At 44.4% G+C, this 25,000-nt stretch overlaps 1 protein-coding gene across 5 annotated transcripts in view; it reads left to right on the top strand.

Moving 5' to 3' along the window:
* The window catches only part of LOC131691894 (monocarboxylate transporter 12), a 64,666-nt gene extending 41,293 nt beyond the window's left edge, over positions 1–23,373 (top strand). For 2 of the 5 annotated variants that reach the window (XM_058978638.1, XM_058978659.1), the window contains exons 2-8: positions 1,847–2,234; positions 20,397–20,516; positions 21,014–21,451; positions 21,513–21,610; positions 21,670–22,270; positions 22,335–22,535; positions 22,600–23,373. In XM_058978638.1, coding sequence (XP_058834621.1) covers positions 2,069–2,234; positions 20,397–20,516; positions 21,014–21,451; positions 21,513–21,610; positions 21,670–22,270; positions 22,335–22,535; positions 22,600–22,799 — 1,824 coding nt within the window. In that variant the 5' untranslated portion in view covers positions 1,847–2,068 and the 3' untranslated portion in view covers positions 22,800–23,373. Of the gene's footprint in view, positions 1–1,564; positions 1,677–1,846; positions 2,235–20,396; positions 20,517–21,013; positions 21,452–21,512; positions 21,611–21,669; positions 22,271–22,334; positions 22,536–22,599 lie in introns of those variants that run through there. The other 3 variants (XM_058978645.1, XM_058978651.1, XM_058978667.1) reach the window with 3 other exon arrangements.
* Positions 23,374–25,000: the final 1,627 nt, after the last annotated feature.

Below are 25,000 nucleotides of genomic sequence, written 5' to 3'. Positions count from 1 at the left end.
CACTTTTCGTGACTTTTTTCACCCTATTTTGAGAGTCGACTCGAGTGAGGTGAGATTCCCCATTGCGGTTAAATGGGCGTCTCACGTCACCCGAAGTGACTCTTCAGAATTGCGTGAGAAGTCACTTAGAATGAGGTGAGATTAGTCGTCTCACGTCACACGCCGCGCAGAATAGGGCCGAGAATGATATTGGTAACTTCGATATTGAGCTTTCTGCTGGGGAAACGAAAATACACTAGTAATGATATTTATTTGTCGATGCTCGATTCTGTAGATTTGCGAACTAATGATAGTATTGTAAGACGGAAGCCTGATCGGTGTGAATATTTCTCATTTTAACTATGTTCTAGTTGCATTATTAGATGCACATTGCATCAATTTAATTTAATGAATGAGAATCGCAAATTACTGAGCATGCATCAAAACGAAATTGAAATTTCGGATTGTCATAGGAAAACGAAAGTCGCTGCTACTGCTACTCGTTTTCGTAGAATCGAGAGAGGAGGTAACATCGCCTTTATTGTTTTATTTCTTCATGCATTAAGCGACGAAAGAGGTAATGAAAGGACGAAGATGAATTCTCTGAATTTCGTCGTTCATTGAATAGGTATGAGAATTTTAGACTCTGGTAGGAACAGAGAGAAGGTGAAATCAGCAAGGATTCGACACCCTATTCGTCTCGTGCCCACGTCCGCCTGAGTAGATTGCTCTAAAATTTACGAACGCCGCCTGGATCTTCAAGCTTGCATTTAAGCTCTACCTAACAACTCTCTCCTGCGACTACCTTTCGCGATCTATCACGGATCTAGACTTGCATTTCCATACACTTTCTTTCTTTAGTGTTTCATTGGAAACTGGTGTGTGCTCCGTTCACCAGGCCCAGCACAGAATGAACAGCTACTGAATCGATGTATACATGTTCATTCGTAGGTAAAGAATCCACTAAAAATGAAATTTATGAGCAAACAGCGACAAAATGTTGATTTTTCCTATTTTCGTAAAATCCATTTCTGACACACTATATCAAGAACATAAAAAAGCTACATCTTTTACTCCGGTTTTGAACTATTTTTCATTAGCTGGTAGAACGCCAACCAAGCGAAAGATCAGTAGGCTAGATGTGAGGCACGTTTTTGCCGTTGGGTTGTCAAATGCCTGTCAAAATTGCATTTCTGTATTCGCCTACTTTTCCGCTTAGGATACTTTTGTTCTAATTGTTCAAAAATTGTTTCCACCCGACTCCTTTCGCAAACGTTTAGAACTTAACCACGTGACAGCGCGTGGGCCTGCCACGAGTCCCGCAAATTTACGTCTGGTTCCCCGGTCTGTGATTCAACAGGTTTCCGAGCGAACTTTCTCAATCACGTGCTACCGTCCGTTTTCCTGCTTGTCGATTTTGCCCGAACCAATCCCCCCATCCACAACTTTCAAAGTTTAGTACAATGTACGCAGTCCGTTGCCGCCGTCACCATCACTTCCACTAGCTGATAAGCCCGGCATCGTGGCGACTGGTAGATGTGCTCCTCCACTGAAATGATAAGAAGCCGAACGGCGCGTCAGACCGAGCGGCCAGGCCAGGGTTCGCCACAAATTGCACTGGGTGCAGTCAGTTAGTACTCAGTCGCCGCTTGCTTGGACCAGTCGAACACAGTGATTGTGGCGGTTGGTGGGTTGTGGTGAATTCAGGGGGGGGGGGCGTTTAGCATTATCACACAGAGAGTAGAAACTTTTCCGTCCGACGTCGTCTTCTAATCGGCGGCTCTAAATTTTCTTCTCTGAACCGACTGATTCATACGTTTGTGGAATTCCGTTCTAATGCAAATTTTCTTTGTTCTTTTTTCTCCAGAAACAAACGCTTCAAATGACTTCCACTAGCATCGGACCAACCTCGCCAAGTTAAGAAACAATTTCTTTGAACAAAAAGAATTAAAGAAAGGTACAAAACTCGTTAAAAAAACAAACAAACTATGTGTTCTGGTTCCAACGGTGATAAAGTGCGAAAGTAAACCGTTTTCGAAGTGCAAGTGCTATCAGTGAACAGGAACACCGGTTAGTGTGCTGCAGCAAAATGACACACGGTCCACCGGCGCGAAAGCGTCCCCAGAATGGCTCAACGGCGGCTGCAGCGGATGCCGAAGGCAACCAGGACCGACTGGAAAGTAGCCTTCCACCACCACCGGATGGTGGCTGGGGTTGGATGGTGGTACTGGCCTCCTTCTGCATACACATAGTCAGTAAGTACATTTACGAATTTTAGCCCAAACTTGATTCCATTTGGCCGATTCCGACCTGTAATACAATCAACTCCTCGCTGGGGTTAGTTTGTTTATCAGCATCGATTCATTTCTGGTGGGCAGTGCAATAACAAATAAATCATCGCCGATGCTAGGTCCCATACTCAGTACCGAGGGGTTCCGATAGGCCAGTATTGATTGCAATCGCTTCTCGGGCTCCATTGCTTTTGTTGCCAGGTCGAACAACGCTCACATTCCGCACTATCAAAGTAGGCCACGTCGGGTGTGGATTACCAACATCTCACGGGGCCCGATTTACGTAACAACAGGTGCAACATGTGTGTACCTCTACTTGGAAACTGCAGCCTGCTTCGATTCAAGGTCAACCCGTTCTTATCATAAGTGCTTCGCGGAGTGTGCTTAAAGTGATGGATTGTGACAGGGAGCCGATCCAATCACTGTCTGCCACCCATTTAATCAGTTGATTGTGAAATCCTTTTTTGTGTGTCCCCGAAAAAATTGCCTTTCTATTGAATACCGTTCGAAATATCTCGTTGGATGATTACATCTCGCATCAGGGTTGGGATTACGTCTTGTGATTGATGCTTGAAAAATGCGGTCGCGCACATGGCTGCCTACTGTTGGTAATGGGGAATCCTCTTTCGTTGTCACTATCCAGGGCAAGCTTTAATAGTTATTACACCATCAACGATAATCAAAATCAAATTTTGACAACTGAATTGGTCCAATTTGAATGAAATCTCAACTACAATTTCAACCCGATAACGGTGCGTTATCGTGCACCCAATGACGAGCGTGCCAGTCGCGACGCTCGATTGTTTTTGCCTGATGAGGTGTGCGATTGTTTATATGGAGCTACCTACCGGATTTCTTCTGCCGTGCTCGAGCCCGAAATATGGCATTTTATGGCCCATACCTATCGCGGAATCGCGAGTCGGGCGTGAACTTGGCACCTTCTCGGGTGTTTTCGAGGTAAACGTAGGAGAGCTGCGGGTAACATCGACAGATAAGGCATATTTTACGGAATAACAGAAATTTTTGAGAGGTTATAGGAGATATCAGAAATTCTCAGAAGATTCCTTGAAGTTTCTGAAGATTGCAAGTCTTTTCTGTGGATTATAAATTCCAGAAATTACCGGAAGTTTTAGGAAATTCCAAAGATTTTAGATAAATGTATTTTTGATTCCGATTATAAAGGTTTAGAAATCTTTCAAGCCATTTCAGAATATATCAAAGGATTTCTTAGCATTTCGTTCCAAATCTACGTTTTATAAGACTTCTTCAGGCGTTTTTTTTTCTTGGATTAGTAATACAGTTCGTCATTTTTCAACATAAAATATTATTGTATAAGGCCATCAAATTTGCTTTTTGTAACGGGGGCACCGTACTAGGGACAGTAGAGATCCGAGGGAAAGAGGAACACAACTTGCAGCTTATTAGCAAACAGAAGATCAGTGACATCAATTTCATGCTACATTATGAGCTGGAGCTGCAAAAAGAGCTCAGACCAAGTCAAGTCGATCTCATTTCAAATTCCGACAGTCCTCATAGTGGCACTCTGATGCGGTCGGCTCCACAAAGACAGGGAACTTCTGAGAAAGTTAAATAAAAATAGGGGGATAAATTTGTATATGTATCGTTAAAAATAATGGTAGATGAGGGACATATAAGGAAAATTGTGGCTTGCCAGGATATCCTCGGACCCAAAGGGAAACTTTTCACTGAGACCTGGCGTCACAATATCCGGAGTATGACCAAACAACGTGCTCGATGTCGTGATAGTCCTAGTCAGAAGTGCTCTCTGCAAGCCCTATACACCACGAATTCGCATCCAACGTGTTGTGGTTGGGCATGAAGCGGGACATTACTTCACTAGGTTTGCCAACTGTTGAGTGTCGTCATTGAAGCATAGCATTTCGAATCGATTTTTGGAAGCACTCTTCTGCAAATCCGCTGTAAATCAGTGTTCAAAAACTGTGACCTCGTTCGATGAATTAGCCAGCGATGGATACGATCGTTGCAAGGAAGGGCCATTAAGCAATCAACTGCTTCAAAAATGCTATCACTATAGGGAAAAAACGTATCGAAAGGCGTTTAAGAGGGTCAGTAATATTGAAAAATGTGGAAGTTAAATCCACGATGTCAAATCATTTCACTCGTCGAGTACCGAACTGAGCATTTGTTTGAAAAAACGGAGACAGTTTGAATTTTTGATGTCCCTGGAAAGTCCCTGGGTACTCCTTGTTGAAATTTAAATTTTCAAGTCCGAAAGCAGCTTGCTTCAGTTTCAGGTTAGCACTTTCGTTGGTTTTGTTAGATGTAGTTGGCATACTCACAGGGGGGGCTCCTTTTGACCCTTACGAAGCAGTCTAGCTGCGGGCAAATTTCTCCTTTTCCTGATTGCTCTTGTGGGTCATCAAATATATAAAAGCCAAAAGAGCACAGACATTGCTGCAATGGACAGGTGGTGAGACATTCTTTAGCATTTCTGCATAAGAACGCTTCTAGCGTTATACGTTAATTACACTTTTTTGACGTATTATCACAAGAATTATCTTTACGTTCTCCTCGGAATTTACCGCACCGTTCTTATTGCCACTGCAGGTGGCTGTGAGACCTAACTGTTTACGATACAGTTGCGTTCAAATTAGCGAGCCGGAAGACGAGCTTTGTTCAAAAGAACATAGTTAGGAAGAGATGACCCGACGAAAGCCAGCCGAAGCGAGTATGATAGAGGCTTTGCTGTTTTCTTGCCTGCACTGAATACAATTAGTTGAATTTTAAAATCCTCGCCTGTTGAAGAACGAGGCACTTTAAACAGCCAACCTCGTACTTCAACAGGTCTTTAAAATGGATTCACGCCATAGATCTCTACAGCCTTGGCAGGTACGTAAACGAAATAGTTCTGCGTTAAACGCCTGCTGCCAGCAATCTTGTTTGCCGAGATCATTCACGATCACCTGTACTTTATTTTGTCACACCCGTGATATCTGAGTCACGGGTTGAATACTGCTTTGTAAAGTTCCGTAAATTCCCAATGAATGAGACCCTTTTTTCCCGTTCCAGAAATATATCGCCCTAGGCTCAGACCCAGCTGAGTGGAGATTACGTTACGGAGCACTTTATGTGAACGAGATACCAGAAGTGGGTAGAAACAGAACAAGAAAAGAAAAAAAACCTAATACTTATCTTCATATGCTGCGTGATCGATTCTTCTACACCAACGAGAACAATGGAACTTCGATAATTGTGTATTTTTCATCATCGGTCGAGACGGCGACAAACGAACCTCACAAGGGACTTGACCTTCACTTCAGAGAACTAGGAACTGAGCATCGATCATGCATATAGAAAGAGCGAAACGACGTGTTTCGGGTAAGTGAAAAGATTGATTTAAGCATTTTGTTCCGGATCTACTTTTAAGAGGGTTGGAGAAGACTTAATTAAGTTACAATATATTCCAAAAGTTTAAAATGATTCCAGAAGATGTCAGAAAATTACAGATGACTTTAGATGGTTTCCAAAGATTTGAGAACATTTTTACACTTGTCAGTGAACTAAAATAATAAAATCAGACGATTTCGATTGCATCAGAACCTTGTACTAACTACATTCCAGAAACATTCAGAAATATTTTTTCTTACAGATGGTGGAATGAAATGGTGTATAATGCATTCTTCGGTACATATTGGAATATCACAGAAGGTTTCTATGATTTCGAAGGATTTCCGAAAACATCTCAGTATATTGCATCGTTTCCGCACACTTTAAAATATCATGCAAGAAAATGAATGCTCAGAAGAATCAAGAAATTTAAAATATTTTTTTGAACATGACCATAAAGAGCAACTTCTTCCAACATCACTTTCTGCATAGATACACCTGGAGATCATCTCAGCAAATAGAGACTGGATATTGTGGAATATTGTTTGTCCGGCATTTATTTTGGCCGGCTGCCTGTGCTGTATCAGCAGTCAGCAGATGTCGAAGTCTACTTGATGGTGTTGGTTGTAGTAGATGAATCTTCTTTAGTTGTTTTGGCGCATGGTTGTGTGCCGTTTGGTTACAGAAGTGCCACGCGTGTATGTGCATACGGTTCTTTGTGTTGTTTGTGACGGATTCCACTTCTCCATACTGCGAAATAAATCTTTTGATATAATTCGTGCTAGTACGCGGTGCCAAATCGTGTAGACGAATTTCCGTCAGATCAAGCTCCATATACACGAGTATCTTAGTTTGGACGTTTTCATATTCGACGTCGTGTTGCATGTTGTTTTTCGCTAAGAAGCTTTTTGCCTCGGCTAAGGAGTTTATCAGTACTACTTGTCTCGTATGATGAAGCTGTATGTGTGAAACTTCTGTCAGAACAAGTTCCATTCTCACCTTTTTGCTGCTCGTAAACAGTGCGCTTTTTGGCTTCTCATATCTCGGAGATGAGGAAGCAGACGGTACTCGGTGTCGTGATAGCCCTCGTCACAAGCGCACAGAGTACGCTCTGCAAGCCCAATTTACTACAAATGTACTCCCAATGTGTAGTGGTTGAACATGAGCTGAGACATTACAAGAATGAAATCCTAACCCACATCCATCCCTCTGAACGAAGATTGAGTGTTTGATTGAAAAAAGAGGACAGTTGGGTCTTTATATCCCTGGAAGTGTTACTCCTTCCTGAAATTCAAATTTCCATATACGGGAGTAACTTGCTTCAGTTTCAGGGTAGCACTTTCATTGGTTTTGTTAGGTGTAATTGACGTATTCACAGAGGGGAACATCTTTTGACCCTCACGAAACAGTCTAGGTGCGGGCAGATTTCTCCAAAAGAGCATAGACATTTTTTGTAATAGACAGGTGGCAATACATTCTGTAATGTGTCTGCATAATAACGCTTCGAGCGTTTCACGTTAAATACGCTTTTCTGACGTATTGCCATAATTCCTCATATTCTCCTCCGAATATGCCGCACCGTAGAGGGCTGTGTGATCCAACTATTTGCAATTAGTGCAGTTCATGACCCGCGGTATGAGCAGGCGAATAGGAAGACGAGCCTTGTCGAAGAAAACACAATTAGGACGCGAAGACCAGGCGATGATCAACCAAAGCGAGTATGATAGAGGCGTTCCTTGTCTCAAGCGAGTACAATTGCTTGCAATCCGCCTGTTAAAGAAAGGGGTCCTTGAAACAGCCCCCCTCATTCTTCAGCAGGTCTTCACATTTGCAACCCGATTCGAAGACAACGCCATCGATCTCTATAGTCATTGCAGGCACGTAAATGCAATAGTCCTGCGTAAAACGCTTGCAGCAAGCAATCTTGCTTCTTTCAGATCCCGTGAAAATACCAATGAATTAACTACTTTTTCCCATTTCAGAAATACACTACTGAAGGTCCAGAGCCATCTTAGTGGAGATCTTTATGTAAACGAGTAATGTACCAGAAGTGGGCAGAAATGAAACAAGAAAAGAAAAAAAAACTTGCGATTCTTCGACATCAGCGAGAACCATGAAACGTCGTTAAATGTGTAGTCTACAACACCGGTCGAGAAAGCAGCAAACGAACCTCATAAAGAACCCGACGTTTACTTCAGAAAGCGAAACGGAACACCAGCCAAACGGAAAATGAGCGACATGATGTGCTCTAGTCAAGAGCTCGAAAACGATTGAGCTGAACATTTTGGTCAGAGGATTGGAGAAAACTTTAACATATTTAAGGGAATCAAAGAAATATCCAAATACATCTCAGTATATTGAATCGTATCAGAACACTTAAAAAAAATGAATTTTTGGAAGATTCAAGAAGCTTAAAATTATTTTTGTAAAGACCATGGCCACAAAAAGCACCTTCTTCCTTCTCCATAGATCACCTCGACAAACAGTCTACTCAAATCGACCACATTCTGATTGGTAATCGGTACATTTCGGACATTATCGATGTAAGGACGCGCGCTGACATCGACTAGTAATGGTTAAGCTGCGGCTGCCACGGTAGTAGCAGTGTATCGACTGCAGGAGACGACGTCGCGACAACCTACGAGCAGCATCTCGAAAAAGCCCTGCGCTGAAGTGCAAAATCAGCCGAAAGCAGCGTTGCGGAGAGCATCCTGGGATACTTGCAGAGGAGTTGACGGAACGATTGACCAGTGCCAAAAGATATTGGGTCAAACCACCCATCAGAACGTGGAGTCGTACCGACAGAAACTAGAAAAGCAGACGCGCCTTTTTCGGGATGAGAAGCTCTACCGGGAAAAGTCGGAGAGAGACTAGAGGTTCTTTGAGCAAAACCACGATAATTGAATGCTTCTTCATTAGCAATCATCTTGGACATGTTAGTTGCCAAGATATTAACATCTTTAGCATGCTTCCTGCAATTTCGTTTAGGAGTCTTCGAGCGAATGTCACATTGAGTATAACCTCTTCTATAGAGTCTTCTTAAAAGAACCTATCAAACACATCAAGTGATAGTTCCCGGTGAACCCACAAAAATATCAAATTGCTGGAATACAGATTACAAATACTCAAAACAAGATGAACATATTTTGGTATTTTTATGGCGCACCCTGTATTTGACGATATCTTGAAATTCATTCAAGTAGGAACAGATAACGATTCGTATCCTGTTAATGGTACCCATAAAATCTAATGTTTTGAAAATGTGAGTAATCGTACTCAAGACGATTGTCAAAGTTCATTGCTTGACACCAAATCACTCCGAGTAAACCCTAATCATTTTGTTCCCCGCAGTCTTCAATGTATTTCGAAAACAGCCCACCAACAGCAACGTTAGCAGATAGAAAGAATATTTCTAAAATTAGAACTAACACAACATGATGTTCCCATCCCAACTATCTAAGGCGGCAGTTGTTTTCGCATCGCGACAGTCGATGTCGCGGAAAGCACGTGCTCTTCCAGCACAAAAAATGCGAAAAAAAACAAAGCATGATAGAGGCACGCTGCCGTATCCGTGATCGAACAGTCTCTGTCAAAACAACCAATCTCGCGTGACTTGCGGCTTTGGATGACCCTAACCAGGATCCGAATCGGAGGCTATTTAAAGCGAAATACAAAAAAACGCACATGCAGAAGAAGTGGCAACACACACCCGGACAGCATTATCAATCCGTTCGGAAAATAATAATTGGTCAGCCTCATGTTACACAGACCAAAAAGATGCGCCAGCCATCTGTTTTATAACACGCTGCCGATAGCCCACGGGAATTTGTGGTATGTTCTAGAAAGAAAAAAAAACAATCTGAAAATTGATCCTCATCCATCGGTGTTCGTTGTGGGATTTTGACAGTTGATAATAAATATACGCACCAACCTGCCCATTTCAATTTCGTCCGATGATATCCCAGTAGGCGAGCGACAACCCAGCAGTCGCATCAATATTGATGAAACCTATCACCATTGTTCCGTCATTATCGACTGTGAGCTTCATGTTTCGCCCGTAGGGCAATATTAGTTTTGCAATCGTTGGGTTAGAAATGGTAAATAAATCTACTAAGTATAGTCAACGGCAATGGACTGCCAGAGGGGGAATGTCCTAACGTGTAATTAAATGATAATCAATTCCGATAGTGTGCAAAGCATTCGAAGGCGAAACTGCAAATTTGTTGCAAAATTATCAGTGCATCAATCTGTTCTGTATAGTTAAGCACAGCGGAATCGGCAGACAACAACGGCACTCTGTCAACGAACGCAACCACACTCCACAGTTCAGTATATAGACAGTTTTATTTGATCAACAACCGTCCGAGAACCACTGATAGTGAGACGATAATAATTATACTAATCTAATCTGCATTTAGCGGAGTGTGATTTTTCCGCGTGCACTTTAATTACACGAACAAACAGTCCCTGCTTATTACCGCCTGCCATTGCCAGACTTTATGTGGTTATGTTGGTTGGTTCTGTGTCTGTATTTTACTTACACGTTTATAGCGCTTTCGTTTTCATATTAACGGTGTTGTAGTATGAGAAAGAGATTGCCTTATTAAATCAACCAAGTATGAGCGAGTGCAGTGTAATGCAAAGAATGAAAACGTCATTGGAGTTCTTAACCGTGCATGGACCTGGACAACGTGGTAGGCGACGACGGAAAGTAAATGTAAACATGGCAACCTCAGTGAAGCAACGATCGCACGAATGGCATAAAATTAGAATAATAAACATGTTTTGTAAACAATGTGCCTTGGAAAATAATGCGTTATTTTAGTTCGGACATTCAGCTGAAATCATCTGCATTTTGTGAGTATTGATTTCCGATGCATATCATAATTTTTCTTAGATTGGATTTGCAGCAATTTTGGCTCATAAAACCTTTTGCGACCCGCCGGAAGTAGTCAAAATACCCTGCATAACTTTTTATTACCTGCTGACCATATTCGATCATCCTGTGTCTTCAATATTGTCTGTCAAAATGTTCAAGAGGTATCTAAGCTCTTCACTTTGAAGGACACTTTCTAATTGTATGGGAGACGTTCAACTTGACGTGTCAAACACCCGGTTTGCCCATATCTACTAGTAAATATTTTCCCAGTAACCTGACAGGAAAGACACTCGTCTGTCCAGCAATTTTATTTACGACAGACAATGTGTAGTGGAAAAAAGAAAATGCCGCGTTTGCCACTTCAAATCGGCTTGCACGATTTACCGCATGTTTACTCGTGCGATCATATTTCATATTCATATTCTTCGGGGCCAGACAGTTGCTTACAAACACAGGTACGGGATATGGTTGCCAAATATACAAATTTATCTGGAAAGGTATTTAGGGGAATGTCGCCTAGGTCGACCCACAGTTTATAGAAAATAGTTATGCAAAGAGCAAAGCCAGAACAAGAAAACTAATAGAGAGCGTCTGGTAGTACTGTACCAGAGCTCAAAAATATTGACATCCACGGGTGAGCTTGAAAGAGTAACGAAACTAAATTCATGTTTGCCACACTGAAGGGAATGTTTTTATCGGATGCCTCGTCTTCATTCGTTCGATGCAACGCATTCATTCAGTTATATTCGGTTCAAAATCAACTTCAGTTGCTGGCTCTGAGTGGGATTATCGATCAAAAATGCACCAGACATAAATTACAATTTTTGCCCTGGATACTTTGACAGAAATCGCATTTTACATCTCGACCATATACACAACGTGGTAAATTCTGTATGACAGTAGGAAAGCTAGTTGTGGGTCCAGCATTAGTGTTCTTCCCCTGCGAGGACAATCTGGGCGACAAACTCCAAATTGTCTAATTTACTAAGCCCTTCGGCTCCCTTGTGCCATTCAGCACCGCAATTTCTTGACTCCTTTGGCTCCCTTCTTGTGCATTTAGCACAATTTCCTCGTTGAGTTTCCGACTTGTTCGCGAACCACTCGGTGGTCTAGTCCCCGGCAATGGAGCTACAGCTAGCCTACTCCGACGGAGCATTCCCCAGCGAGTGAAGCTCTCGGGAAACCGATCCAACTAGTGCCAGGTGCCAGGAGGTCAGTTCAGCAATTCCGGTGAAGTCCCAGTCTAGTCCCCGGCGGTGAATCTGGCTTACGCCGACAGACAGTTCCCCGACAAAAGAAGTTCCCCCCGGTACCGATTCTTCTTATCTATACTTCTCTCGGGTCAACCGGTATGGTGCCACTGTTGGCTTGACGATTCCGGGTAAAACTTGGCGTCCAGTTTGCTGGTGCCCTGACGATTTATACCCGGTGATTTGACGCCGTCTACTCGACAAGTCCCCGGCAGTGGATCTAGCCTACTCCGGCGGTGATTACTCTTTCGAAATCGTTGATCGCTGTTCATCACGCCATTTCTGGTGTAAGGCGGTAAAGATCTTCATCACCACTCTGTTGACCGCGTTCTACGTCTTGTAAAAGACATTATCCGGCCCTCCCGTTTCAAGCTTCTCTCTGTGCGGCGCTTCGTACCTCGGACATGCGAAGACCATGTGTTCGGGCACCTCCTCGACGTTCTCAAACTCCCGGCACAACAGTGACGTTGCGTACCCGAACCGACGAAGACACTTCCGGAAGCAGCCGTGGCCCGACAGGAGCGGTAAGGTGGAAGCTCACCTCTCCGTGTTTTCTATTAATCCACGTCGACAGGTTTGGGACGAGCCGGTAGGTTCACCTTCCCTTCTCTGTATTGTCCCATTCCTGCTGCCACCTAGCCATCGAATCAAATCTCACCATCTTTCTCAAGTTTCTGGTGTTTCTCCGATTGTAGCACTCGATACCCTTCACTAGGGTAGCGCAGATGGGGATTATCCCGGCGATAACGCATACATCCTCCGACGGTATTATTCGCTCGCGATTCGTACGGCCTTCAGCCGGAAGGTCCTATTCAGTTTTTCGCGGTTACCCCAGGCAGGAACCCCATATCGCAGTATTGATAACGAAACACGAGATAGCAGACGTCCCGTGTTGCTTCTCGGACCGCCGATGTTTGGCATGACCCTCGCTATTGCGTTCGTTGTCTTTACCGACTTTTCGCAGGCGTAGTCGACGTGGTTGTTGAAGCTCAGCCGGTTATCGATTATCACTCCCATTTACCCCATTTACCCGACCCAGCACACGTTCAACAGTTAGACCATACTACTGATTTCGTCCATTGTGGCCTAGAGTGAGGGACTCTGAACAGAGAAAATAACTTTGCGCCCTACTCCTCTAACCTCCACCAAGAGTCCGACATTTGCTTGATCCGCATTTGAAATAACTACTTCGGGGGGAGGGATATGAACTGTGCCATGCTCTTCGCTTGATTCCAGGTCTAGCTGGTCGTGCTAGTTCGCTGGTCTGATCACCGCCATATCAGTCCTGCTGATATTGTCCATGCGCTCCTCTCTGCGTTGACCAGTTGGATGCCGTAGGCGATCCAATGATTCCGATAGCTTCCAATTCGATGGTGCCCTGACGACCCTACACAGGTGATTTGTCGCGTTTGGTGATACTCGACGTAGTCCTCGACGGTGGAGCTAGCCTAGCTAGACGAAGAATGTCTCCCGAACTCGTTGACGGATGCGCTATTTTTTGCTTCGATGCTGTCCAGCAGAGTGCCAAAGTCAGCCCAGCTATTCCGGGTGGAGTATTACGTCCGGTCCACTAGTTCGCGACAATTCAAACCAGCGATTCGCTACACACTACTCGGAATCTTTCCTACTCCGACGAAGAGTTCCCCAGTAGTGGAAGATCTTCCGAAACCGATGCTACCCGTGCACATGCCGAAGTAACTCCTGCAATTCGGGGTGGAGGGTGACTTCCAGTTCACAAACGTTTCCTTTATCTCTCTTCAATAGACTGACTTATCGAGTGCCGAGGTCAGTCCGACGATTCCGGTTGAAGTGTGACTTCCTGTTTCATCGGTGCCTCGACAACCCGAAGCTCTGTACCGCTACGTTCCTAGTCGTTGGTCCTCTCGCCATCTTCGTTGCAATGCTGACATGAACTGAACGACTGTCCAGTTCACCGTTTCCCATTTTTCTTCGTCCTCACACGTTCTTTGGACAGTATTGTTCATGTTGAGGGCTTCACCAGCAATGGTTCTCTCGCTCGTGTTCGAATAGCGGGCATCAAAAGACCACGTGCTCAGGCGTTTCCCCCTGTTCAGATGCTTCTTGAAACAGCCATGGCCGGACAAGAACTGCGTTATGTGGAAGTTAACTTCACCGTGCGCTCTTCATTAGTCGATGGGTCCATCTACCGGTTACAGCGTTATCCAACTGATGGTATGGTATCATCTCGGGCTCGTCTACGGACTCCTCTCGTACCTCGATCGCTATAACACTTGCAACCTTCTTCGACTAGAACGTTTATGGGAACCGTTCCGGCTATCATGTAGACTATCTCTGATGAATAGTTCGATACGCGCTGGACACCCGCATGGCCATCAGGCTGAACGTGCTGTTCAGTCGAGATCTGTTCCTCTTCGTTTGCAGTGCCATCACCCATGCAGGTCCTGCGTATCTGAGCACCGATGTGGAGACACTCGCCAGTAGTCACTTTTTACTGCTGCTGAGCGCCGAGTTGCTGGGCATGATCCGAGATAGTTCACCCACATGCGTAGTTGATGTGGTTATCAAACCTTTGGCGATCGTCTATCATCACTCCCAGGTGTCCAACTTCCCGCTTTCTTATTCTCGTGCATCCAGTCTTCCACAGCATCTATCGCCTCCGTGACGAGTACTTCTACTTCCTCTAGTGATTCGCCGATCACTAGGAGTACTACGTCGTAGTCCGCCAAACCGAACACTCTCTGTTACGGCTACACTTCCTTTGCCGGCGTCAGTTTCGTAGATCAGTTGCCGGTTCAGAAAGTAGATCGTCAGAATCCTACAGAAGTACTAGGGAACTCTCAGTCTGTTCAGCGAATCGGCGATTGCAGCGTAACTACTCCGCAGTAACGATTTCCTCTTCTCTTTAGCTTCTGCGAAGCTTCCATAGTTTCCACGACCATTCGGATGGCGTCCACAGTGGATCTGATCACCTTTCCGAAAGCCGAAGTGCATATTAGATAGTCGCTTCCAGATGACTGGGAAGTTACCATCGTCGAGAAACTTGTCCAACGCGGTCCTAAACATATCCGGGATCGTTAGAATTGCTGTTTTCAGAACCATGTTGGGGATATCATCTGGTTCCCGGTTTTTCTTGGTTTTCAAGGCTTCTGCAACCACTGAAGCTGATCTTCTCGTTGGGAGAATCTTCTTCGTAGTCATGCTGAGCCCCGCATGGCGCGAGCGGTCAAGCCGTTGGTTCATTCTGTGGAAATTGCGCTTTTACGATGACTCTCACCCTCTCCGGGCACCTATCCGGTGCCACTGCCGGTCCTCTTATCTTCGTCATACCAACTCTAAAAGCGTCGCCCCACATATTTGATTTGGCGTTGGGATAAAGCTCCTCTAGGCAGGCTTGCTTACGGGGCTTGATTTCACTGTTCAGTGCTGCTCTTGCCACCTTATACGCTGGTCTTAGAGTCAACACAAAATATTTGCATGACCTGGCAGGGCAGAGCTGTTAGACGGTACTCTGTGCTCTGATAGTATTATGCATAAGTTGGCAGACTGGCTCAAGCAAAATGAGCTCGAACAATCATTATCTGGTCAAAAATACATCGTCTTTGATCATTTAAACGTGTCTCTAGATATCATCACAAATCGTAATTCCAAATCTACGAATACTAATTTTTTTTGGATATTTTTCAATGGTTGATTGTCCAAGGCGAATTTCGCGCTAAATCGCATTCAGAGTTGGCAGTACCCTCTCAGATTTTAATGAAACTTTCTGTACATGAAGACTCTGTCACAAAAGCCATACTTTGTTTTTCCAAAAATGATCTAGATTGTCTTTTGAAAAGGGTCAAACATTTTTTTACCAATTTTTGTCAAATGGCTAAGGTCTAAAAATGTTGTAGGAGCGATTTTCATAAAATTAGTCAAATTATTGACTAAAATTTTGAAAAAAAATTGCATCGTCTCCACCGGAAAAAATCGATTTTAAAAATTTAAAATCGATTTACAAAAAAAGACATCTTTGATTTAGATGAAATTTTGTTCCAAGATAGGTAGTGATGTTCCCTATCTACCGTCAAAAATTCAAGTTGGGCACTTTCAAGGAAAAAAAGTTATTTGAAAAAAACTTTTTCTTGTCCAAACTAAATTTTTTTCTCAGTGTTTTTTATTCAGGGTTCATAGCCCACAGACCAGGATCCCAAAGAGAGAACACAGACTCCAGATTTTTTAGCCCAGAGTCTAGAGTCCCGAGGAGAGAGAGAGAGAGCCCAGAATCCAGAGTCGCGAGTCCTTAACCCGAAATACTGAGGCGAGTCTAGATTCCAGAATCCAGAGTTCAGTGTCGAAAATGCAGAGTTCAGAGTCCATAGCGCAGCGATCAGAATCAGAGTTCAGAGTTCCGAAGGCAGAGCTCAGAGTCTAGAATCCAGAGTTCTGAGTGCAGAGTTCAGAGTCCAGAGCACAGAGCCCAAAACCTAGAGAACAGAAACCAGAGTCTAGAATTTTTATTCCAAAATACTGAGCCCTGAGTTCTCTGCACGTAATCCAGAGCCCAGAGCCCCTCACCCAAAATAGAGAGATCAGAGTTTAGAGTCCAGATTCCAGAGCTCAGTGTCCAGAATCCAAAGTTCAGATTCGATAATCCAGAGTTTAGATTCCATAGCCCAGCGACCAGGACCCAGAGTCCCGAGGAGAGAGCCTAGAGTCCGGAGTCCAGAATCCACAGTTCAGAGTCCAAAGTCCAGAATCAAGACCCATAGCTCAGAGACCACAGTCTACAGTCCAGAGTCCTTAGCACAGAATCTCGAGGCGAGAATCCATAGTTAAGAATGCAAAGTCCAGAGTTCAGAGTGCAGAGAACAGCGTCGAGAATCCAGAGTCCAGAGCTCATAGTCCTAAACCCAAATTACTGTGGCCAGAGTCTAGAGTTCTGAGACCAGAATCCAGAGCCCAAAGTACTTAACCCAAAATACTGAGGCAAGAATTTAGACTCCAGAGCACAGAATCCAGAGGCCATAAACACAGAATCTCGAGGCGAGAGTCCAGAGTCTAGAACCCAGCGTTTCCAGAATCTAGAGCTCATAGTCCAAAGACGAGAATCCTGAGACCAGACTCCTCAACCCAAAATACTGAGCTCAGTATCCCGAGTTCAGAGCCCACAATCCAGAGTCCCAAGAAGAGAGCCCACAGTCCAGAATCAAGAGAACCGGGTGCAGAGCCTAAAGTTCAGAGCCCACAGTTCAGAGTTCAGATGCCAGAGCCCAGAGTCCAAAACCTAGAGTCCAGAGCCTAGAGAAGAGAAACCAGAGTCTAGAATTTTTATTCCAAAATACTGAGCCCTGAGTCCTCTGCACGCAATCCAGGTCCCCTCACCCAAAATAGTGAGACCAGAGTTTCGAGTCCAGATTCCAGAGCTCAGTGTCCAGAATCCAAAGTTCAGATTCGAGCGACCAGGACCCAGAGTCCCGAGGAGAGAGCCTAGAGTCCGGAGTCCAGAATCCACAGTTCAGAGCCCAAAGTCCAGAAACAAGACCCAGACTTTTAAGCTGGACGTCTGTTCTCGGTGCCTAAATAGATGTTGCTTCTCAGTTTAGCACGAACCGGAGGGAACTTGGCCTTGATCCCACTGCTCTGACATCGATGTTACGTGATATTCGTTATGGAATATTGTTTGTTTGAGGGTCATTCATAGACAATGTCTCGCAGAAAAAAGGAAATAATCTAAAATACATTTCCCCTTCAAGCACATTACAACTTGTCAGTTTTATTACTCTCGCTTAACTAGTACGTCTCAAATTTATTTTCAGTTTTTATCTCGCTAATTCATGTTGCATTACGCTCCACCCTAACTGTTAATATTCGACATCGTTTATGAGCTCACTTTTAGTAGCTCCGCTCAAGCGCAAGTATAGCCATATCGTACTTTTCAGATCGCCCACAACATCCCGTTTGGAAATTCACAAATATCCTTCTTGCTGTGTAAACATAATGTTTTCTGCTCATGATATCGATGATTTGAAATACTGCCAAACTCCTGAGCAGAATTTCACCAGAATCCTGAGGATTGCGTAGACATCCAGGGAATGATTGCATAAACGTTTCTAAATCTATGTATTTTTCATAAATCGATACATTAAATTCGCGCGTGTTCTTGAATGACCGCGCGGACCGTAATCTGATACATAATTTTCAGTGTATGGTTCAGATGCTAGAAGAGAGTGAGTTCCATATCACTAGATCTCCCAGTCATGTCACCATGGAATGTGTTGTCTAGTGAATAAGAGTGACATTTTTGTTGGTACAGCTGAAGGCATGAGTCTAGGCTGCTAGCATCGAGGGTAGGGACGTCCGAACGTGGCCGATTCATGATCACGTGAACGATCGGTGAATGCTTGAAACCGCGTTTGTAAATTTTTAAGTGGTAATACGTTGACTTAATTACTAGGGTGTTTTAATATTGACGAGATCACAGGCGTAAGTCTGTGTGGATGATTGCTAGTTCGCGTTTGTCACCAGGTTTGTATTATCGCGAAGGACACGAGCGTTTGAAAGTTTGAAATAAGAGAGATTGTGAGTGTATATGAGAGAATATGCAATTGATTGTGTTAGTGAGTATTAGTATGAATCTAAGATATAGTAATAGAAGGAAACATAATATTCAATGAGATTAATTAGAAGTATGTAAATTGCAAGATTTTTGGTATACATGAGCAGTGGAAAAGCAAACTACTAGAAGTACACAAAGACAAACTAATGAAGTAGAAGAAACAAGTAACATGCAAACTACTTCAACTCGGCTAAATGTCAGTAAATGATACTTATTTACTATTAAAGACAATTGCATTCTGTTAGAATTTTATCATGCCATGCTGGTCGGAAAATGGATGATTCACATGAATCGGTACATTAATCATATCTTGATTTCATATCGACACAAAATTGCATCCACTGCGAGCCGTATACAGCAACAGCGCCATTAAGCTGTGGAGCAATGTTTGCAAACACGACCCACAGCAAAAGCCAATCCACGTCGACCCGCCAGTGGGCCACACTAGCACGCACAGACTAGTGGTTGAATGTTAGTTTAGGCTAGTGCAGAGCATGAAAAAACACAAAACATAAGAAGGCCCGGAACCGGCTAAATTGCAGCAAAAACCACGAGAAATGGACCGTATTGAGTACAGAGGTCGTTGAGGTTAATATATAAAACATGTTACCTTAATTATCATTTCGTTGAAGCAGATCCAAGTCAATATTGTCGTGCAGAAAGAAATAATGCGTTTCGTGTTTAAAATAAACTTGACCGAACTGAAAGGTTTATTTCAAAACTTTCCTTTTGAATGCTCAATTGGATTTCCTATATCCAAATGAGGCAGTCAAGTGTAGAACGGCAACATAAGATTCAATATAAAATAGTACATACACAATGTGGGGAATCACAAAACAATCTTCGATCGGGCATGGAAGAGGTGTTAGATAGTACTCACTGCTCCGACAGTAATATGCATGGGCAATCGTTTTAACGTTTCTCTAGATATCGTCGCATATCGCAAACCCAAATCTAGGAATACTAACTTGTTTGGATGTTTTTTCGTCGGTTGGATATCCAAGAAATTTGGATGAGGTCGTGGATATTGAGTCTTATTTACCAATTCCTTAATGCTTGTTCGCAGCTTCAAGCCATAACAAATTAACGCGAGGGATCTTTTCAGTAAGCAAGTGCCGGCATACCATACACAATATTCCGTTATACATAGTTGATAACTGATATTTGTTACAGCCAATTTAAGGGAAATTCACAGTTTTCATTATAGTTGTCTAAATATAAGGTTTCTAATATGTAATTCAATCTCCTAATTTGAGATAGAGACGGTTCCTAGTACCCCCTTGCTAGGAAGTGGGACGGAATCCTGCCCACGGCATCAATAAAGTGAAATACTGTCAGACTTTTGAACAGGGTTGCACCAGAATCAAATCTAGAAAAAAAATCCGAATCTATATATTATACAAACAAAGATTCTAGGAATGAAATAAAAAATTTGGTGTTATATTTTATGACAAGCAAACCGCTCCAATGATGCGATTTCACGGTCCAAAATGGCAAAATAAATGATTGTGACTGCGAAACGATGATAACAATCATAGCAACCGTTGATCAAACTGCTGCAATCTTCGCTAGGTTACAGTACCTATCACTCGCCCCTCATCAACAAATCGCATTCATTACACTCGCGGGCTAATAAGTTTAACGCGTTCATTTCCATCATCGTCACTCACTGCCTACTGCGTTGCAAATCCCAACCTCTAGGCGGCAGTGAGTAGAGCATCCATCGAATCATCACCTGTGCAAAATGACAAACCTACGACGAAGCGGGACGCGGGTCTGTGATAACACCGGATCACAACCCGACCCCTTCCGCTAATCAGCTTATTTCATTCATCAAGAATTCATTAATTCACCTTCCTCCTAGTTTCGTCGTGTGGCGTCGTTTACCAGGCAGCATGCGGTTCGGAATGGAATGAAACTGTTTAATACTTAGGATATTTCCTCGGATACCGGCTTTTTCCGGGTTGAAACTTAGTTATTATGATAGCGACGGTTTTAAAGTGAATCAATCTAACATGTTTTTTTTGTTTCCCCCCTCCCCCTTTCAGCGGACGGCATCACTTACTCGTTCGGTATCTTCTACGTCGAGTTTCTCGACTATTTCAAGGAGGGAAAAGGCTACACCGCGTGGATTGCTTCAATTCTGGTCGGAGTCACGCTCTGCTCTGGTAAGAGATTTTATGTTTCCTTCAAAACATTTTTACTCGTACAACCTACCAACACATCGCATGAGCTAAATATGTATATGCTGCTACAGTACAGTACCCGAGCCAGTATCTATATTTATTCTGCACTCGACTCCTGACCTACGTCAAGGCATACTTTGTTATCTTGTAAACTATCGCGTAGCGGATAGAGATGGGAGGAAAAAAACACGAACTTGCCTGCCTCTCGTTTGTCTGACAGCAGTCAGCCAGCACAAGTCAAGGCCAACTTCAATGAGCATTGTTTTACTGCGAAAATGACACAATAAAATATTGATAGAGAGGCTCTTGCTGGGGGATACAGATTGTGGGTTTGAGGGAGAGTGCAATCGATTTTCCGTTTTCGCAAACATGGCTGTGAGCAGTTGTAGCAGCATGTAGAACAAGTGTTTATTGCTCCCATTTTTTTTACTCTACTTCTGATAAGATTTTCACTTTCTCATGGATCTTTCCTTCCGCAGGTCCCGTCTCATCCTCACTGGTTAATCGGTATGGCTGCCGGGCGGTCACAATTGCTGGTTCGATCCTGGCTTCAATCTGTCTCGCCGTCAGCATCTACGCCAAGAATGTTTTCACGTTGTTCATCACCATCGGAGCCGGTACCGGGTTGGGGCTAGGACTGATCTACCTACCGGCCATCGTCAGTGTGACGATGTACTTTGAAAGACTGCGCTCGCTAGCGACCGGAATTGCGGTGTGCGGTTCCGGACTGGGAACATTTATCTTTGCTCCGGTGACGGAGATACTGATTGCGAAGCTGGGCTGGCAGAACGCTCTCCTTGTGCTGTCGGTGATCGTACTGGGAACGTCGATTTTCGGTGCGATGTTCCGACCGTTGAAAGCTGTTGAACCGCCGGCGGTCGAAGCACCGAGAGCTGAAGCACCACATTCCAAAGCCGGTAGGTTTGATCTATGATTGAATGATTCCACCTTCTAGTAACTGTTCTTTTGCTCTTACAGCATCCAGCGTCAAACTGAATAATGCCGTCGAAGAAGAAGCGCACAATTTAGGTCGTTCGCACAGCATTGGGCATTCGCCGAGAATAGCGTTGAGTTCGGTCAGTAATTCACGTAACCTCCGACAACTGACAGTTCTAATAGCACACTCTCTTCACAGAACGGTCAATCCAAGAGTGGTTCAAGCTTGCATCGCAAGCACAGCGAGGACGAAACTGCCCAGAGTCAACCGTTGGTTTCCCAACCCTCGACGTACGATCAGGTCACGATCAAACGGGCAGAGAGTGGTACCATGTACCGGAAGGATGCCCTCTACACCGGTTCTATTCACAATATAGCCTCCCGGCATGCTTCCAGTGCCAGTTTGGCCATGTATTCCAAGGGAACCTATGGTTCGGTTCAGGGTGGCAGCAAGCCTCTCGGTACGGATGAAAAATTCGTGTGTTGTGGATGTATTCCTTGCTCAAAAGAAACCGCAGATACCTACAAGGAAATGATGAGCTTCTCGATACTGCGTGATCCGATTTTTATCATTTTCACCGTGTCTAACTTTCTTACGAGCGTCGGGTTCAACGTACCGTACGTCTACCTGGCGGCACAAGCCAACGTGCTAAATATCGATACAAAACAGGCCAGTTACCTGCTGGGAGTAATCGGAATCGCTAACACAGTCGGTCGTATCGTGCTAGGTTACCTCTCGGATAAGCCCTGGGTTAACCGGTTACTCGTTTACAATCTGTGCCTAACCATTTGTGGTCTTGGTAGGTCTTAAATACCTTCACCGACGAAAATGGATATTTAAATTCGTTTTTTTGTATTTTTCAGCGACTGCCTTCTCCGTAATGTGCCTCGACTTCTACAGCCTCGCCACCTACTCGGCCGTGTTCGGTTTCACGATCGGTGCCTACGTCGGTCTTACCTCCGTCATCCTAGTCGATCTGCTCGGGTTGGACAAGCTAACGAACGCTTTCGGTTTGCTGCTACTGTTTCAGGGTATCGCATCTTTTCTGGGACCACCTCTAGCCGGTAAGAGTTACATCAATCAAAATCACGTTTCAATTTTTTAAAATCACATTTCCATTCTCAACAGGATGGCTCTACGACCTAACGCTCTCGTACAATCCGGGCTTTATCCTGGCCGGTACAACGATCGCCCTCAGCGGTTTCATTCTGTTTTCCATTCCACCGCTGCAGCGGTATTTGGCCCGGAAACGGGCCACGGAAGCAATTACCAAAGCTGCCGCAGCTACCACCGCCGGCTACGGAGATATTCCGTTGCAGGATAGGTGAAGTCCCTGCAGTCTCCAGTCCAGTTGTTCGTGGAGTATACGAATTTCTTAGTAAAGCACAAGCTAATACATTTCCCTGGAAGACAGATGACGATCGGGAAGAGAACAGGATCAAGTTGTGATACCTACTAAGTAGATATGAATCGATAGGATGTTTAACACTGATTCAGAGGAGAGATGCTTAAAAGATACGTAAGATTAAGCCACAAAGTCATCCATTTAGGTTACTCGCGTGCCATGCTCGTTCAGCACACAAACAGCAATACAGGATTAGTCGTTACTGTTCAAATAGTTTTAGGATCAATTTTTGCTAGGAGTAAGGAAGCCATAGGTGCACATAAATACATATCGACGAAAGTGGTAAGAATGTTTTAGTTTAAGCGAATGATGGCAATTGTTAGAGAGAATTCGATGAGATGACAAACATTTCGAGTGAAAGACAATTAAGGACGAATCGAGTGAGGGTCTGCGTATGTTGAGAATGTATTGATCCATGATTTACCGCGACTATTTACTAGCTACAAGAGGAATGCGGTTAATAGTTTCTAATTATAAAAAATAACGCCCAATTCAGACGATTATTTTACCCTATTTTTGAGTAGTTCAATGTCACAGTCCAATTTGATCCGCCGGAAAATTTAGAATGCATCAATGCTGATCGGAAAGCAAACTTTAACCAGCTTTCTGGACAGGCATACTTTACGTCGACTGAAAAAGGAAAAGTGGCAGAGATTTTCAACCACATTAAGCTGTCGAAGTTCGCAAAGAAACATCTCGTCTGGCAGGCCATCTGTTCCTGTGGCTTAAAGAGTGACATTTACATCGTAACTGGGACCATCAACTAGGAAATCTATGTGTTTCGGCCGTCCAGGTGGTGCCCAGGGACATGAACCCCTCCCAACACGCAAGAGCTCCGCCCAATAGAAAAATATTGGGCAATCGTCAGGCGGAACTTCCAGGAGACGCGAAAGACAGTTGTCAGCGAGATCCAGTTCAAGGAACGTAGCAGAACGAAAGTGACCAAGGAGGCTGTGCAATACCCGGAAATTCGCATTTGATAGAAAGGAAGATTGAGTGAATATTTTTTTTTCGTAATGTGGTATGAAGGGAACTTGCAAAAGAAACTCACTTGATTTATGAAATAGCTCGACCTTTAAACTTTGATTCAACTTTCCACTCCTATCTAGCTTCTTGTCTCTATAAGTGACGTCACCATTTAGCTCTCGTCCCCGTGAGTCATTCAGCTCCCAACCTTATCACGATCTACTCGGATAGTCTCCGGCGGTGAAGTCACCCTACTCCGACTGATAGTTCCCCGACGGAGGAATTGCTTCCGACACCGATACCAGCTTCCTTGAGCCATTTAGCTCCCAGCTTTATCGAGATTTATGGTGAACTACCCTACTTCAACTGAGAGTACCCCGGCAGCGGAATTTCTCTCGATAGCGAGGTCTGTTTTGTGAGCTAATCCCTAGTAACAATTGAGGTCCACGGCGATGAATCTACCTTACTGTGATTTCCCCGGCGGTAGATTTCTCCCGATCCCGATATTAGCTGTCCGATTTATTCACCGACGGTGAAACTAGCCTACTCAACGGACCAGTCAATAGGTGCTGAGGTCCATTCAGCGATTCCAGGTGGAGCGTAGCCTTCGGTTCACTGACGTCTCAACGACCCACTGCTAGCAATCCGACGCGATCTACTTGCACTAATCCCCGGCGGTGGATCTAGCCTACCCACGAGTTACTCGGTAGGGTGTCCGGGTTGGTCCGGTGATTCCGGTGAAGCCTGACGTCCAGCTCACTGGCACCCCGACGACCCGAAGCCGGTGCTACGTCGCGTACTACTCAACTGGTCCCCGGCGGTGGACCTAGTCTACACCGAAGGAGAGTTCCCCGGCGGAGAAATTTCTCCCGAAATCCGATTTGTGGTTTCACGGCGGCTTGCTAGCCGACAGCGCAACTTTGTTGGTCCATTTGCCACTTTCTGTGCAACTCGGAGAGCGCACTCCTCACCACTCTGTTGATAGCGTCCCAGGTATGCTCGTCGTGGGACATCTCTTCGACGATATTGTCGACTGTCACGCCGGGCATACCCCTTCAAACCTAGAGCATTCGAAGACCACGTGTTCTGGCGTCTCTCGCACATTCACACACTCCGGGCAAAGGGGTGACGAGGCATGTCCAAACCGATGCGGGTACT

The sequence above is a fragment of the Topomyia yanbarensis genome, chromosome 1 (genome assembly GCF_030247195.1).
Source record: "Topomyia yanbarensis strain Yona2022 chromosome 1, ASM3024719v1, whole genome shotgun sequence".
Taxonomy (NCBI): domain Eukaryota; kingdom Metazoa; phylum Arthropoda; class Insecta; order Diptera; family Culicidae; genus Topomyia; species Topomyia yanbarensis.
This window is presented reverse-complemented; position numbering and strand designations above follow the sequence as displayed.